Raw genomic sequence first — 14,547 nt, 5'->3', positions numbered from 1 at the left:
GCCGTCCTTTGAACGCGTTGGGGCAATGAAACACGGCACCCCCATTCAACGAAGGGAAGCGAAGTTGAGCTTGGCAAGTAGTGCATTACTCAAATTTTACGGTGGTCACTCAGAAATGGCCTATGTAGTACCTGTTAATTATATATTAATTTATACAACCAGAAATCAACCTCAACCAACCCCCCCCCCATCATCACAAGTGGACTTAGTTAAGGTGAAATATACTGTGCTATACCAAACTATACCAATTTTACAAAGACCCTCCTTAAATGTATGTGGTCACTACAGGGGGCTGTCTTACCCTGTCCAAACGCGTCACCTCCAATTCCCTTAGGATGTAGTCCTGAGCCGGACACTCCTCCACGTTCTTCACACTCACTTTCCCAAACTCCTTAGTGGCGTTGAGGTCGGGCCAGTAACGCACACACTTGTTCTGTCGAGGAAAAAGTGGAGCATTACACAATCTAGAAGGCCCCGCTTTTTTCTCAAGCAGTTTTACAACCGGTTTAGCTGTCATACTATCCTGGTCATCCCGGAGATTGGCTGACAACAGCTGTTTTGGATTGGAGGAGGAGGAGGGGGGTTAGCCGAACAATGTATTGCTAGCCTCCTGAAGTTCAGTTCTGATAAGCATCTATCTGTCCATACATGCACCCCATCCACTGATGTACTTCTAAACAGAGATGGTGTCAGTGGGAGACTTTCATCCTTAGAAATAGTATTACATTACATGGACTTAATAGTCCTTAATAGCCTGTTCTAATACATTTACTTCTTTTTTTCCCCTTCCTCTCATCTTTTATTCAAATTCTGAATGTCTAACATATTTTTATGTATTTGTTGAAAGAGCAAACTGGGATCCCCACCATGGGGGAATGTATATGGTTCCATAGATGATATCTTTATCTCCGGACCAGACTTTGGACCCAGTAATTCTACTTCTATGCCCTCACCCGTCCTCTCTCCATCTCCTTGGTGGTCATGACAATGACGTGTGTGTTTTCCTGATAGACCATCTTCCAGAAGTCCACCACCGTGTTCTGAAGGCAGCCCTGGGTGGCGATGAACACCTTGCCCTCCTCCACGTGGCGGCCCTCTTCATGCATACTCTGGGCGAGAGACACATACAGCACTTCATTAATTTCATGTCTTCATTCATGAGGAACAGATGAACATTGGTAACCTGGTGGTGGTTCAGTCTGTTTGTGCTTTAACCAACTCCTCACTGTGTTAGTTCATTTTCATGCCAAACATAGAAGATTTGGCTACGACAGCACATAGGCTACAGTATGGGAACAGGCCAAAACTTTGGGGCCTAACTGTGACAATATGTATGGGTCGGTCCATCACGAGAGACATTGTGGGGTACACAATTACAGTAAGTATTCACAACCTTTGCTATGACACTCCAAATTGAGCTCAGGTGCATCCAATTTCCTTTGATCATCCTTGAGATGTCACTACAACTTGATTGGAGTCCACCTGTGGCCAATTCAATGGTTTGGACAGGATTTAAAAAGAAACACCTATCTCTATAAGGTCCCACAGTTGACAGTGCATGTCAGAGCAGACATTATACCATGAAGTGCAAGGAACTCTTCGTAGAGCTCTGAGAGAATTGTGTTGAGGCACACAATACCAGTCAGAAGTTTGGACACACCTACTCATTCAAGGATTTTACTTTATTTGTACTATTTTCTACATTATACAATAATACTGGAGACATCAAAGCTATAAAATAACACATGGAATCATGTAGTGACCCAAAAAAAGTGTTAAACAAAACCAAATGTATTTTATATATGAGATTCTTCAAAGTAGCCAACCTTTGCCTTGACAGCTTTGCACATTCTTGGCAGTCTCTCAATCAGCCTCACCTGGAATGTTTTTCCAACAGTATTGAAGGAGTTCCCACATATGCTGAGCACTTGTTGGCTGCTTTTCCTTCACTCTGTGGTCCAAATCATCCCAAACCATCTCCGTTGAGGTCGGGGGATTGGGGAGGCCAGGTTATCTGATGCAGCACTCCATCACTCTCATTCTTGGTAAAATAGCCCTTACACAGCCTGGAGGTGTGTTGGGTCATTGTCCTGTTGAAAAACAAATGATAGTCCCACTAAGCTCAACCCAGATGGGATGACGTATCGCTGCAGAATGCTGTGGTTGCCATGCTGGTTAAGTGTGCCTTGACTTCTAAATAAAATCACAGACAGTGTCACCAGCAAAGCACCATCACACCTCCTCCATGCTTCACGGTGGGTACCACACATGCAGAGATCATCCGTTCACCTACTCTGCGTCTCAAAGACAAAGCGGTTGGAACCAAACATCTCAAATTTGGACTCATCAGACCAAAGGACAGATTTCCACCAGTCTAATGTCCATTGCTTGTGTTTCTTGGCCCAAGCAAGTCTCTTCTTCATATTGGTGTCCTTTAGTAGTGGTTTCTTTGTAGCAATTTGACCATAAAGGCCTGATTCACACAGGCCTCTGTCTGCGCTGAACAGTTGATTTTGAGATGTGTATGTTACTTGAACTCTGTGAAGCATTTATTTGGGCTGCAATTTCTGAGGCTGGTAACTCCAATGAACTTATCCTCTTCAGCAGAGGTAACTCTGTGTCTTCTTTTCCTGTGAAGGTCCTCATGAGAGCCAGTTTCATCATAGCACTGATTGTTTTTGCGACTGAACTTGGAAAAAAAAATCAAAGTTCTTGAAATGATCCGGATTGACTGACCTTCATGTCTTAAAGTAACAGCCTGTTGTTTCTCTTTGCTTATTTGAGCTGTTCTTGCCATAATATGGACTTAGTCTTTTAGCAAATAGGGCTGTCTTCTGTATACCACCCCTACCTTGTCACAACACAACTGATTGGCTCAAATGCATTAAGTAAAAAAATTCCACAAATTAACTTTTAACAAGGCAACCTGTTAATTGAAATGCATTCCAGGTGACTGCCTCATGAAGCTGGTTGAGAGGATGCAAAGCTGTCATCAAGGCAAAGGGTGGCTACTTTGAAGAATCTAAAATATATTTTGATTTGTTTAACACTTTGGTTACTACATGATTCCATGTGTTATTTCATAGTTTTGATGTCTTCACTATTATTCTACAATGTAGAAAATAGTACAGATAAAGTAAAACCCTGGAATAAGTAGGTGTGTCCAAACTTTTGACTGGTACTGTATATCTGGGGAAGGGTAAAAAAAATTGAAACTTTCCACACACTATACAAGACCACAGTGGTCTCCATCAATGGGAAATGGAAAACATTTGGTACTACCAAGACTCTGACCAAACAGAGCAACCGGGCAAGAAGGTCCTTGGTCACGAGGTGACCAAAAACCCCATGACCACTGACAGACCTACAGAGTTCTTTGGCTGAACATATAACTTATCTGGGAGAACATGCCAGACGGACAACAGTCTATACAGCAATTCACCAATCTGGGCTTGATGGGAGAGTGGCCAGACGGAAGCCACTCTTGCTAAAAAGGCACATGACAGCACGCCTGGAGCTTGCAAAAAGGCATGTGAAAGACAGAGCATAAGGCAAAAGATCCTGTGGTCTGATGAGAAAAAAAAATGTAACTCTTTGGCCTGAATGCAAAGCGCTATGTCTGGAGAAAACCAGACATAGCTCATTACCCGTCTAACACCATCCCTACCGTGAAGTATGGTGGTGCCTAGCATCATGCTATAGGGATAGGATGCTTTTCAGCAGCAGGAACTGGGAGACTGGTAAGTATAGAGGGAACAATGAATGGTGCCAAATACAGACAAATCCTTGATGAGAACCTGCTTCAGAGTGCAAACAGACTGGGGCTGTTACAACAGGACAATGACCCCAAGCATACAGCCAAAGCAACGATGGAATGGCTTCAGAACAAGAATGTGAAAGTTCTTGAGTGGCCCAGCTAAAGCCCAGACTTGAATCCCATTGAAAGTCTGTGGAAAGACTTGAAGATTGTTGTTCACCGCCGCTCCCCATCCAATTTAACAGAGCTTGAGAAAATCTGTAAGGAAGAACATCCCTAAATCCAGATGTGCAAAGCTGATAGACCTACCCAAGACAACTCAAAGCTGTAATCGCCACCAAAGGTGCTTCTACAAAGTATTGACTCAGAGGTGCAAATACTTATGTAAATTAGATATTTATGTATTTCATTCAATACATTTGATTTTTTTTAATAAAAACCTGTTTTCACTTTGTCATTATGGGGTATTGTGGGTGAGAAAATACAAATATTTAATACATTTCAGGCTGTAATACAACAAAATGTGGAATAAGTCAAGGGGTATGAATACTTTCTGAAGGCACATTAAGCATAAGGGGCAAATCAAATTCAAGCCAAATGTTCACTTCTCTACTCGGGCCGGCACCCGTGTCTTACTGTGCCAAGGCTCCGGCGGACCGGCTCTCGCTTGGGATCAAAGCCAAGGCCACTGGTACTTTTCAGCTTTCATTTACATAAAAATAGCTAACTGTGAACTTTAACACCTTCTCACAAAGCAACTGTTTTGATTATGCAGAGGTTGTTGATTCTGCTCTTCACAAGTCCTCAATGTCAGCCCTAGTTATTGAAACAATTTCCCAAGTATAACATAAGGGTGTATACACTAGTGTAACAGTCGAAAAGCAGAATTAGTCACGCATTGATGTCAATGGGAGTTAGGATTAAGTTAGGATTCGCCCCTAAGTGCAATTATTCCACTCAGCTATGAAGTGCATAACTACATTCTTGGTTCTTCATCTCCAGGTTGTTTCCAGAACTCACTCTGATGTAGTTGGCGTTGATGTAGTCGGAGCCAGGCACATCTGTGTCTGCTTCCCTGATCTCCACCCGTGTGGTGTCAACTGGAACACAGATAGACCGGGATTAGGGTCATTGGTCACACACACAGGGAGGTTTTGTAGACATGAGGTTCAGGTCGATATCTCACTCACAAGGGAGGATGTTCTTGTATCTGTTTTTACTCTTGTTCTCTGCTCTCTGTCCTTCTTTCCTAGGGTAGAGGAGCTTACACTCTTGCTGCTGTAACACCTGGAAGAAGAGAGAAGAGAACAAGGTAAGAGAAAGAAGACACAAAAAAGCCAGTGGCATTCCCTATTGGCAATCTAGTGCAATACTTTTGACCAAAGCCTAGGAAGACATTTTGAAGTGAAGAGTCTAATCTGAGCCATAAAAAAATCCCTTAGACCCAGGTATCCCAAATGGCACCATATGTGCCAAGATACCTTTGATCAGGGCCCATAACCAGACTATGACAGTGGTGTCCATCTTAGAGTTAACAATAATGTGCTGTGTGTTGTCCTTCAGGAAATGCCTCATGAACATACTGGATTTACATCCTCCAGACGAGCTTCAATGCCATACAACACTCCTTCCATGACCTCCAACTGCTCTTAAACGCTAGCAAAACTAAATGCATGCTCTTCAACCGATCGCTGCCCGCACCCGCCCGCCCGTCTAGCATCACTACTCTGGACGGTTCTGACTTAGAATATGTGGAGAACTACATATACCTAGGTGTCTGGTTAGACTGTAAACTCTTTCCAGACTCACATTAAGCATCTCCAATCCAAATTGAAATCTAGAATCGGCTTCCTATTTCACAACAAAGCATCCTTCACTCATGCTGCCAAACATACCCTTGTAAAACTGACCATCCTACCGATCCTTGACTTCGGAGATGTCATTTACAAAATAGCCTTCAACAATCTACTCAGCGAATTGGATGCAGTCTATCACAATGTCATCCGTTTTGTCACCAAAGCCCCATATACGACCCATCACTGCGACCTGTATGCTCTCGTTGGCTGGCCCTCGTTTCATATTCGTCGCCAGACCCACTGGCTCCAAGTCATCTATAAGTCTTTGCTAGGTAAAGCCCCGCCTTATCTCAGCTCACTGGTCACCATAGCAGCACCCACCCGTAGCACGAGCTCCAGCATGTATATTTCACTGGTCACTCCCAAAGCCAACTCCTCCTTTGGCCGCCTTTCCTTCCAGTTATCTGCTGCCAATGACTGGAACGAATTGCAATAATCACTGAAGCTGGAGACTTATATCTCCCTCACTAACTTTAAGCATCAGCTGTCAGAGCAGCTTACCGATCATTGCACCTGTACATAGCCCATCTGTAATAGTCCACCCAACTAACTCATCCCCATATTGTTATTTATTTTTTTGCTCCTTTGCACCCCAGTATCTCTATTTGGACATTCATCTTCTGCACATCTATCACTCCAGTGTTTAATTGCTAAATGACAATTATTTCGCCACTATGGCCTATTTATTGCCTTACCTCCCTAATCTTACTACATTTGCACACACTGTATAGACTTTTCTATTGTGTTATTGACTGTACGTTTGTTTATTCTATGTGTAACTGTGTTGTTTGTTTCGCACTGCTTTGCTTTATCTTGGCCAGGTCGCAGTTGTAAATGAGAACTTGTTCTCAACTAGCCTACCTGGTTAAATAAAGGTAAAAATAAAAAAAAATCTTGATCTTGACTTTCATGTTTTGGAATATGAGGTGCGATTTACAATCATTTAAATACACTGGCGGTGATGATGATACCACCACTCTCGTACCTCAAACTCTTCCCAGAATCCCTGTTTGGGCTTCTCTGAGTTGTCTGCCACTTTGTTTAGTTCCTTCACCCTGTTCTCAATGTTGGCTGCATTTATCCTGGTGGCATTGAAGGGCTTCCGTTGGGAAAGGGAAGAGCAAACCATGGATTATCATATGATCCACCCTTCACATTAAATTATATTACTAATATAGAATTTGCAGGTCACCCATACTTGTTGTATGATGTATTAATGGCAGTACAACATTGTTTCATGTGCAGCTGTCTGAATGCACTGGTTTAGTCTCTCACCTGTTTGAGGTGAACAACAATTCCACTCTTCTCCACCATGGGGTTCTTCTTGTAGTGATCCACCAGGTCAGCCAGCGTGTCAAACCTCTCTCCTCCACCTACGTCATACTTCCCATCCTGCTGGAGACACACAAAAACTAAGGTTGTTTGTTTGCCCTTCTAGCCGGACAGTTAGCTTGCCTACAAGCCTGCTATCCCAGCCTGCTATCTCGCCGGATAGACACTAGCCTGCCTGCTAGCTTGCTAGCCCTACAAGCATGCTAGTCCTTACTAGCTGGTCATGGCTAGAAGGGATGCAGCTAATGTCAAATTGATGTCAAAAGTTGCATGATTGAGTCGCATCGGGGAGCATTTTGGCATTTTCGCTAACCCTAACCCTCTTCCTAACTTGAACCAAATTCTTCTAACCTGCTAAGTTAATTATCCTAACATCTAAGATCCACCACCATATGGTGTTATTTTCTGCTCATGCATTCTCATTTCGACGCCAAACCCACCACTGGGGTTGGTGGTGGATCTTTAATGTTACGGGGCAATTTCCATCCACTGGTCCTGGGGCTCTTGTTAAGGTCAACGGCATCATGAACTTTACCCAGTACCAGAACATTTTAGCCAAAAACCTGGTTGACGCTTGGCCGCAAGTGGATCTTCCAGCAAGACAATAACCCCAAGCACACATCAAAATAAACAAAGAAATTGTTAATTGGCCACACAATATATATTTCTTTGCAATGGCCATCTCAGTCACCTGTGGTTTGAATTGAAGAGGGCAATCCATAAGTGCATATGAAGGACATCAAGGATCGGGAAGGATTTTGTATGGAGGAATGGTCTAAAATACCTCCGAATGTGTACAACTCATAAAACGTTTTAGAAAAAGGCTCAGTGCTGTTATACATTGTGAGGTTATTGAAAGGTATTGAAACAAGGGTGTCAATAATTTTGACCCCTACCTTTGAGAAAAATATTATTACTTGTTAAACAAAATCTATTTCTCTGAGCAATTGTATTAGTATACAATAGTAGAACTTCAAAAAATGTTGAGCATACAATATAGCTCAGTAGTTGAATTATTTATTATATACACAGTTCTTTTTTTGCCTCATCTTTATTTAAGGATGTCAATAATTTCAGACCCCACTGTATATGTAAAGGCCCTAGCTGGTCTTACCTGGTAGCGAATCATGACATGGGTGACCCTGGTCTTGCGGTCTAAGTTCTCGTGCTTCTCCTCGTTGGTGAGGACAGAGAGCACAAAGTCACCTGGTTTGCTCTGGCTCTCCCGTACCAGGAAACTGCCAGGCTTGCCCTTGTCCATGAGCAGCTTCTCAGCGTCGCGCCCAGAGAGGTGCCCGTGGTACCACCTAGTGTAGATCGGTAGACAATTTATGACTATTATGTTTGAAAATACTAATACTATTAAAAAGCAAAGAATGGAAATCACCCCAACCCTGCCTTTTACGAGTAATTGTTTACATAAGAAATTGAAAAATGTGGGTGTTTCTGAATGTGTGAGTTTGCACGTGATGGTGTTTACAAAGAAATCTGAATTGTGTGTGTTTGTGTGTTTCTCTGTATGAGAGCTTGCACATGTAAATGTGTTGGAGGTTCCGGCAAGAGCACTCAGCTGGTGTTTCATGGAGAAACCATCCTCAACAGGGATCACACGTTGTTTTTGGAACTAGATACAAACTGATACACTGTACGTTACAATGTGTAGAGACAGAAATGCCAGCACAGATATGTTTGAAGATTATAACAGGGTCTGTGTGTGTGTGTGTGCATTTTATTGTAAATGCTGTGTCTGTGGTTGTTTTCATTTGTGTGTGTTTTTGCAGCCATGTGTGTGCATGCATGTGCCTGTGCGTGCATGTGTGTACGTACCTCTCGGAGGTGGGGTCCTTACAGTTGAGTGGGTACTTGAGCTCGATGACGTCTCCGTTCCTCTCTCTGAGGAGGTCGTGCTGCTCTGTGTAGTACTGCACCAGCTCTGCTAGCGTGGCAAACTTCTCCCCTCCATACAGGTCGTAGTAGTCCCCTGAGTTCTGGATCTTAATGTGAGTGACCTCATTGTTCCGCCTGACACACACAGAGGAGAGTGGTTGGAGTCAGGGTTAGTCATAGTGCACATTGTTCAGACAGATCACTATATATTATGTAACAGGTGCACCCTGCAGCATGTAGCAGAGGTTAGGTTAATAGGGTACCCCTGTTCTCTCTGTGTGATGTGAGTCCTGCCGAAAGGATAATGTATTCTAGCCACAGGTCGTGCTCAGCATCTATTTGGAACCGCAGCAGTGCGTGTCATTTGTGTATGAAAAAAGTATGTGTGGGTATGGCACACACACACAGAGAATACCAGGACTTGCGTTTTAAATAGTAGGCATTTTGTGTATGTGGGGAAAAAATCCTGTTTATTAGTACACTGCTCAAAAAAATAAAGGGAACACTTAAACAACATAATGTAACTCCAAGTCAATCACACTTCTGTGAAATCAAACTGTCCACTTAGGAAGCAACACTGATTGACAATAAATTTCACATGCTGTTGACCAAATGGAATAGACAAAAGGTGGAAATTATAGGCAATTAGCAAGACACCCCCAATAAAGGAGTGATTCTGAAGGTGGTGACCACAGACCACTTCTCAGTTCCTATGCTTCCTGGCTGATGTTTTGGTCACTTTTGAATGCTGGCGGTGCTCTCACTCTAGTGGTAGCACGAGACGGAGTCTACAACCCACACAAGTGGCTCAGGTAGTGCAGCTCATCCAGGATGGCACATCAATGCGAGCTGTGGCAAGAAGGTTTGCTGTGTCTGTCAGCGTAGTGTCCAGAGCATGGAGGCGCTACCAGGAGACAGGCCAGTACATCAGGAGACGTGGAGGAGGCCGTAGGAGGGCAACAACCCAGCAGCAGGACCGCTACCTCCGCCTTTGAGCAGGAGGAGCAATGCCAGAGCCCTGCAAAATGACCTCCAGCAGGCCACAAATGTGCATGTGTCTGCTCAAACGGTCAGAAACAGACTCCATGAGGGTGGTATGAGGGCCCGACGTCCACAGGTGGGGGTTGTCAACCTCTCCCTGTCTGAGTCTGTAATACCAACATGTTTAAAGCAGACCACCATAGTCCCTGTGCCCAAGAACACAAAAGTAACCTGCCTAAATGACTACCGACCTGTCGCACTCACATCTGTAGCCATGAAGTACTTTGAAAGGCTGGTCATGGCTCACATCAACACCATTATCCCAGAAACCTTAGACCCACTCCAATTTGCATACAACCCTAACAGATAATGATCTCTATTGCACTCCACACTGCCCTTTCCCACCTGGACAAAAGGAACACCTATGTGAGTATGCTATTCATTGACGACAGCTCAGTGTTCAATACCATAGTGCCCTCAAAGCTCATCACTAAGCTAAAGACCCTGGGACTAAATACCTCCCTCTGCAAATTGATCCTGGACTTCCTGACGGGCCGTCCCCAGGTGGTAAGGGTAGGCAACAACACATCCGCCATGCTGATCTTCAACACGGGGGCCCCTCAGGGGTGCGTGCTCAGTCCCCTCCTGTACTCCCTGTTCACTCATGACTGCACGGCCAGGCACGACTCCAACACCATCATTACGTTTGCAGATGACACAACAGTGGAAGGCCTGATCACAGACAACAACGAGGCAGCCTATGGGGAGGAGGTCAGAGACCTGGCAGTGTGGTGCCAGGACAACAACCGCTCCCTCAACGTGATCAAGACAAAGGAGATGATTGTGGACTACAGGAAAAGAAGGACCGAGCACGCCCCCATTGTCATCGCCGGGGTTGTAGTGGAGCAGGTTGAGAGCTTCAAGTTCCTTGGTGTCCACATCACCAACAAACTAACATGGTCCAAGCACACCAAGACAGTTGTGAAGAGGGCACGACAAAGCCTATTCTCTATCAGGACAATATTTGGCATGGTTCCTCAGATCCTCAAAAGGGTCTACAGCTGCACCATCGAGAGCATTCTGACTGGTTGCATCCCTGCCTGGAATGGCAACTGCTCAGCTTCCGACCGTAAGGCACAACAGAGGGTAGTGCGTATGGCCCAGTACATCACCGGGGCCGAGCTTCCTGCCATCCAGGACCTCTATACCAGGCAATGTCAGAGGATGGCCCTAAAAATTGTCAAAGACTCCAGCCACCCTAGTCATAGACTGTTCTCTCTGCTACCGCATGGCAAGCGGTACCGGAGTGCCAAGTCTAGGTCCAAAAGGCTTCTAAACAGCTTCTACCCCCAATAAAATGGCCACCCAGACTATTTGCATTGCCCCCCCTATCTTTTACACTGCTGCTACTCTCAGTCGTCATCTATGCATAGTCACTTTAATATCTCTACCTACATTTACGTATTACCTCAACTAACCAGTGTCCCCACACATTGACTCTGTACCAGTACCCCCCTGTATATAGCCTCACCATTGTTATTTTACTGCTGCTCTTTAACTATTTGTTACTTGAAATGTTTTGTGTATTTTTTTTTTTTTTTACTGCCTTGTTGGTTAGAGCTTGTATTCGGCGCAGGTGACAAATAACATTTGATTTCAACTCTATATCTGACATGGTACAGGTGTTTTCTAGACCAAAGCCAGGTGTGTGAGGTGTATACTTTTGTTTCAAAGTAGATTTGTTTAAGACTACCAAGAAACATTCTGTGTGACCCTGATTCAGCCCCTGTAGTAAAAGGTTAAGTGAGTAGTAAAGCCAGATTTCGGATACGGCTCGAGTGTTCGTGTTCATGTACGTGTCTGCGCATGCCTGAACAGATTAAGAGAAAACACCACGAACACCCACATGAAAATAACAGGTTGAAGTCGTCCGCGGGAAACCGTGAATACCCAATCATTTCTGCACAGAAGGAAACTGTTTGTTCATCAAGTCTATGTGGAAATAAGACTGTTTTCCTCGTAAGAAAAACCTTATCAGACAAGACTATTCCTTTAGAATGCCCTGTTGATTTTGAGTTCGTATTTGAGAGCAACTGGCTTTCACTAAATGCAGGTGGCTAGGGAGCACAGATAAGGTCCAAAAAACAGTCTGCCACTTTTCAAAATACACAGCCACAAAGAGAAACAATGTCACACACACATAGAATTCTAAACCCGAAACATTCTTATCAGCACGGAAACAAGTGAAAAATGAGGCCTAGTTGAAGACAGTACTTTCTTTTTCCATTTCCAGTGAAAATTTCAGAGCAATATTTGTCTGCAGCAAAAGGCCAAACCAATGCACAAACATGCACTTTGTCTTAGTACACCTACACATTTACAAGTCGGTTTTTAGCCTGCAGCAAACCACAACTCCCACTCCGCACACTTTTACAAAAAAGATCATACTGTTGCTAGCAATCTAACTCAGGAAGTTAGAAAAGTGACAGAACTGCACATTATGCTATCTGATATCTAGCTTTAATGCAATTAGCTAGCCCTCTCTCTGCAAATTGATGATCAAGTAACGATCATATAAAGTGGAACAAATCCCATTCCCTCCCTCTCATCCATCTTTCTCTCCTATAAACCTGCATTCTCTCCTTCCCCCCCTCTCATCCATCTTTCTCCCCTATAAACCTGCATTCTCTCCTTCCCTCCCTCTCATCCATCTTTCTCTCCTATAAACCTGCATTCTCTCCTTCCCTCCCGCTCATCCATCTTTCTCTCCTATAAACCTGCATTCTCTCCTTCCCTCCCTCTCGTCCATCTTTCTCTCCTATAAACCTGCATTCTCTCCTTCCCTCCCTCTCATCCATCTTTCTCTCCTATAAACCTGCATTCTCTCCTTCCCTCCCTCTCATCCATCTTTCTCTCCTATAAACCTGCATTCTCTCCTTCCCTGTAATTGTGTTATGAATGTTTGAGTGGAGCAGTATGCCTCCCTGTCTGTGGCTACTAATGGCCCGTGGCGGCTGCACTGTGTGTGTGTGTGTGTGTGTGTGTGTGTGTGTGTGTGTGTGTGTGTGTGTGTGTGTGTGTGTGCACCATGCTGTTTGTGGGAGTTTAACACAATTAATGACGTTGCATTGAGCCAAACATCCATCTAGATTTTACTCTAAGGATGGGATGGGTCTCTTGCAGACTTGGAGACATAGCACACAATCATTGTGCCATACAGCATTCATTAAGCTGCTTTTGACAATGGCAAAACCAAGTAATGCTGTTGTACAGAGTTATGTGAATATTGCTTTTTGGACATACAGTGGCGTCAGGAATTTTCAGATGCCTTGATAAAGATGAGCAAAAAGACTGCATAAAATAAATACAAATATAGAGCTCAAATGCACCCTGGACAACACTGAGCCTTTTCTAAAAAAAAAAAGTGCTGATATTGGAGAACACGTTGGGAGGGATCTTAGAACATTGCTCCATACAGAATATTTCCAGATCCTTGATATCCTTCCTCTGAGTTTATGGACTGTCCTCTTCAAACCACAGGTTTTCAATAGGGTTCAAGTCAGGAGTCTGAGGTGGCAATTGCAAAATGTTGATTTTGTGGTCAATTAAACCATTTCTTTGTGGATTTTGACGTGTGCTTGGGGTTATTGTCTTGCTGGAAGATCCACTTGGGGCCAAGCTTCAGTTTCCTAGCAGAGGCAACCAGGTTTTTCACTAAACATATCCTGGTAGTTGGTAAAGTTCATGATGCTGTTGATCTTAACAAGGGAAGCAAAATAGCCCCATAACATCAAAGATCTAACACTATGTTTTACAGTGGGGATGAGGTATTTCTGAACAATACGCATTGTTCTTTCGAAGGCCAAACCCGCTGCTGGAGTGCGTGACCAAAGACCTCTATTTTCATGTCATCTGACAATAGCACCACCTGGAGTTTGCTAAATGGCATTGGCACTTGGATTGGAACCGGTGCTATGGTCAAAGAGGTCTTTGGCCACGCACACCAGCAGTGGGTTTGGCCTTCGAAAGACCAATGCATATGTGAGGGCTTCTGGTACAAGAACAGTCCCCGCAAGAAAAAGGGTTAGGTTAAGGTTTAGAATTAGGGGTTAGGGAAAACATGATTTTGCATGGGAATCAATTGTTTGGTCCCCACAAGGATAGTAAAACAAACGTGTGTGTGTGTGTGTGTGTGTGTGAAGGTCTGTCCCAGACCTGTTGTTTTTCAACTCTTGATGATCGGCTATGAAAAGCCAACTGAAAATTATTCATGATTATTATTTGACCATGCTTGTCACTTATGAACATTTTTGAACATCTTGGCATAGTTCTGTTATAATCTCCACCCGGCACAGCCAGAAGAGGACTGGCCACCCCTCATAGCCTGGTTCCTCTCTAGGTTTCTTCCTAGGTTTTGGCCTTTCTAGGGAGTTTTTCCTAGCCACCGTGCTTCTACACCTGCATTACTAGCTGTTTGGGGTTTTAGGCTGGGTGTCTGTACAGCACTTCGAGATATTAGCTGATGTACGAAGGGCTATATAAAATAAAATTGATTGATTGATTGATTGATCTGTCTACCTACAAGCCCTTCTGACTACAAGAATGGAGGCCGCTGCACTTGTTCTATTGTATCTGGAGCAACATTAGGTCATCATCAATCTTCAGCGGCCCACCCGTGGTTCGAGAAGGAGGGACACACAATGACACTATTTAGACCATCTTCCCCCCCCTTTC

At 44.0% G+C, this 14,547-nt stretch overlaps 1 protein-coding gene across 3 annotated transcripts in view; it reads right to left on the bottom strand.

Moving 5' to 3' along the window:
* Positions 1 to 14,547, bottom strand: part of LOC139542055 (tyrosine-protein phosphatase non-receptor type 11-like) — a 69,197-nt gene that overhangs the window by 26,121 nt on the left and 28,529 nt on the right. For 2 of the 3 annotated variants that reach the window (XM_071347052.1, XM_071347051.1), the window contains exons 3-10: positions 8,773 to 8,967; positions 8,060 to 8,252; positions 6,889 to 7,008; positions 6,599 to 6,712; positions 4,948 to 5,044; positions 4,778 to 4,857; positions 954 to 1,109; positions 302 to 433 (exon numbers count right to left, since the gene is read on the bottom strand). In XM_071347052.1, coding sequence (XP_071203153.1) covers positions 302 to 433; positions 954 to 1,109; positions 4,778 to 4,857; positions 4,948 to 5,044; positions 6,599 to 6,712; positions 6,889 to 7,008; positions 8,060 to 8,252; positions 8,773 to 8,967 — 1,087 coding nt within the window. The remainder of the gene's footprint in view (positions 1 to 301; positions 434 to 953; positions 1,110 to 4,777; positions 4,858 to 4,947; positions 5,045 to 6,598; positions 6,713 to 6,888; positions 7,009 to 8,059; positions 8,253 to 8,772; positions 8,968 to 14,547) is intronic. The other variant, XM_071347053.1, reaches the window with a different exon arrangement.

This window comes from Salvelinus alpinus, chromosome 17 (genome assembly GCF_045679555.1).
Source record: "Salvelinus alpinus chromosome 17, SLU_Salpinus.1, whole genome shotgun sequence".
NCBI lineage: Eukaryota > Metazoa > Chordata > Actinopteri > Salmoniformes > Salmonidae > Salvelinus > Salvelinus alpinus.
The sequence above is the reverse complement of the archived record's forward strand: the minus strand, read 5'-3'. Positions and strand labels throughout refer to the sequence as shown.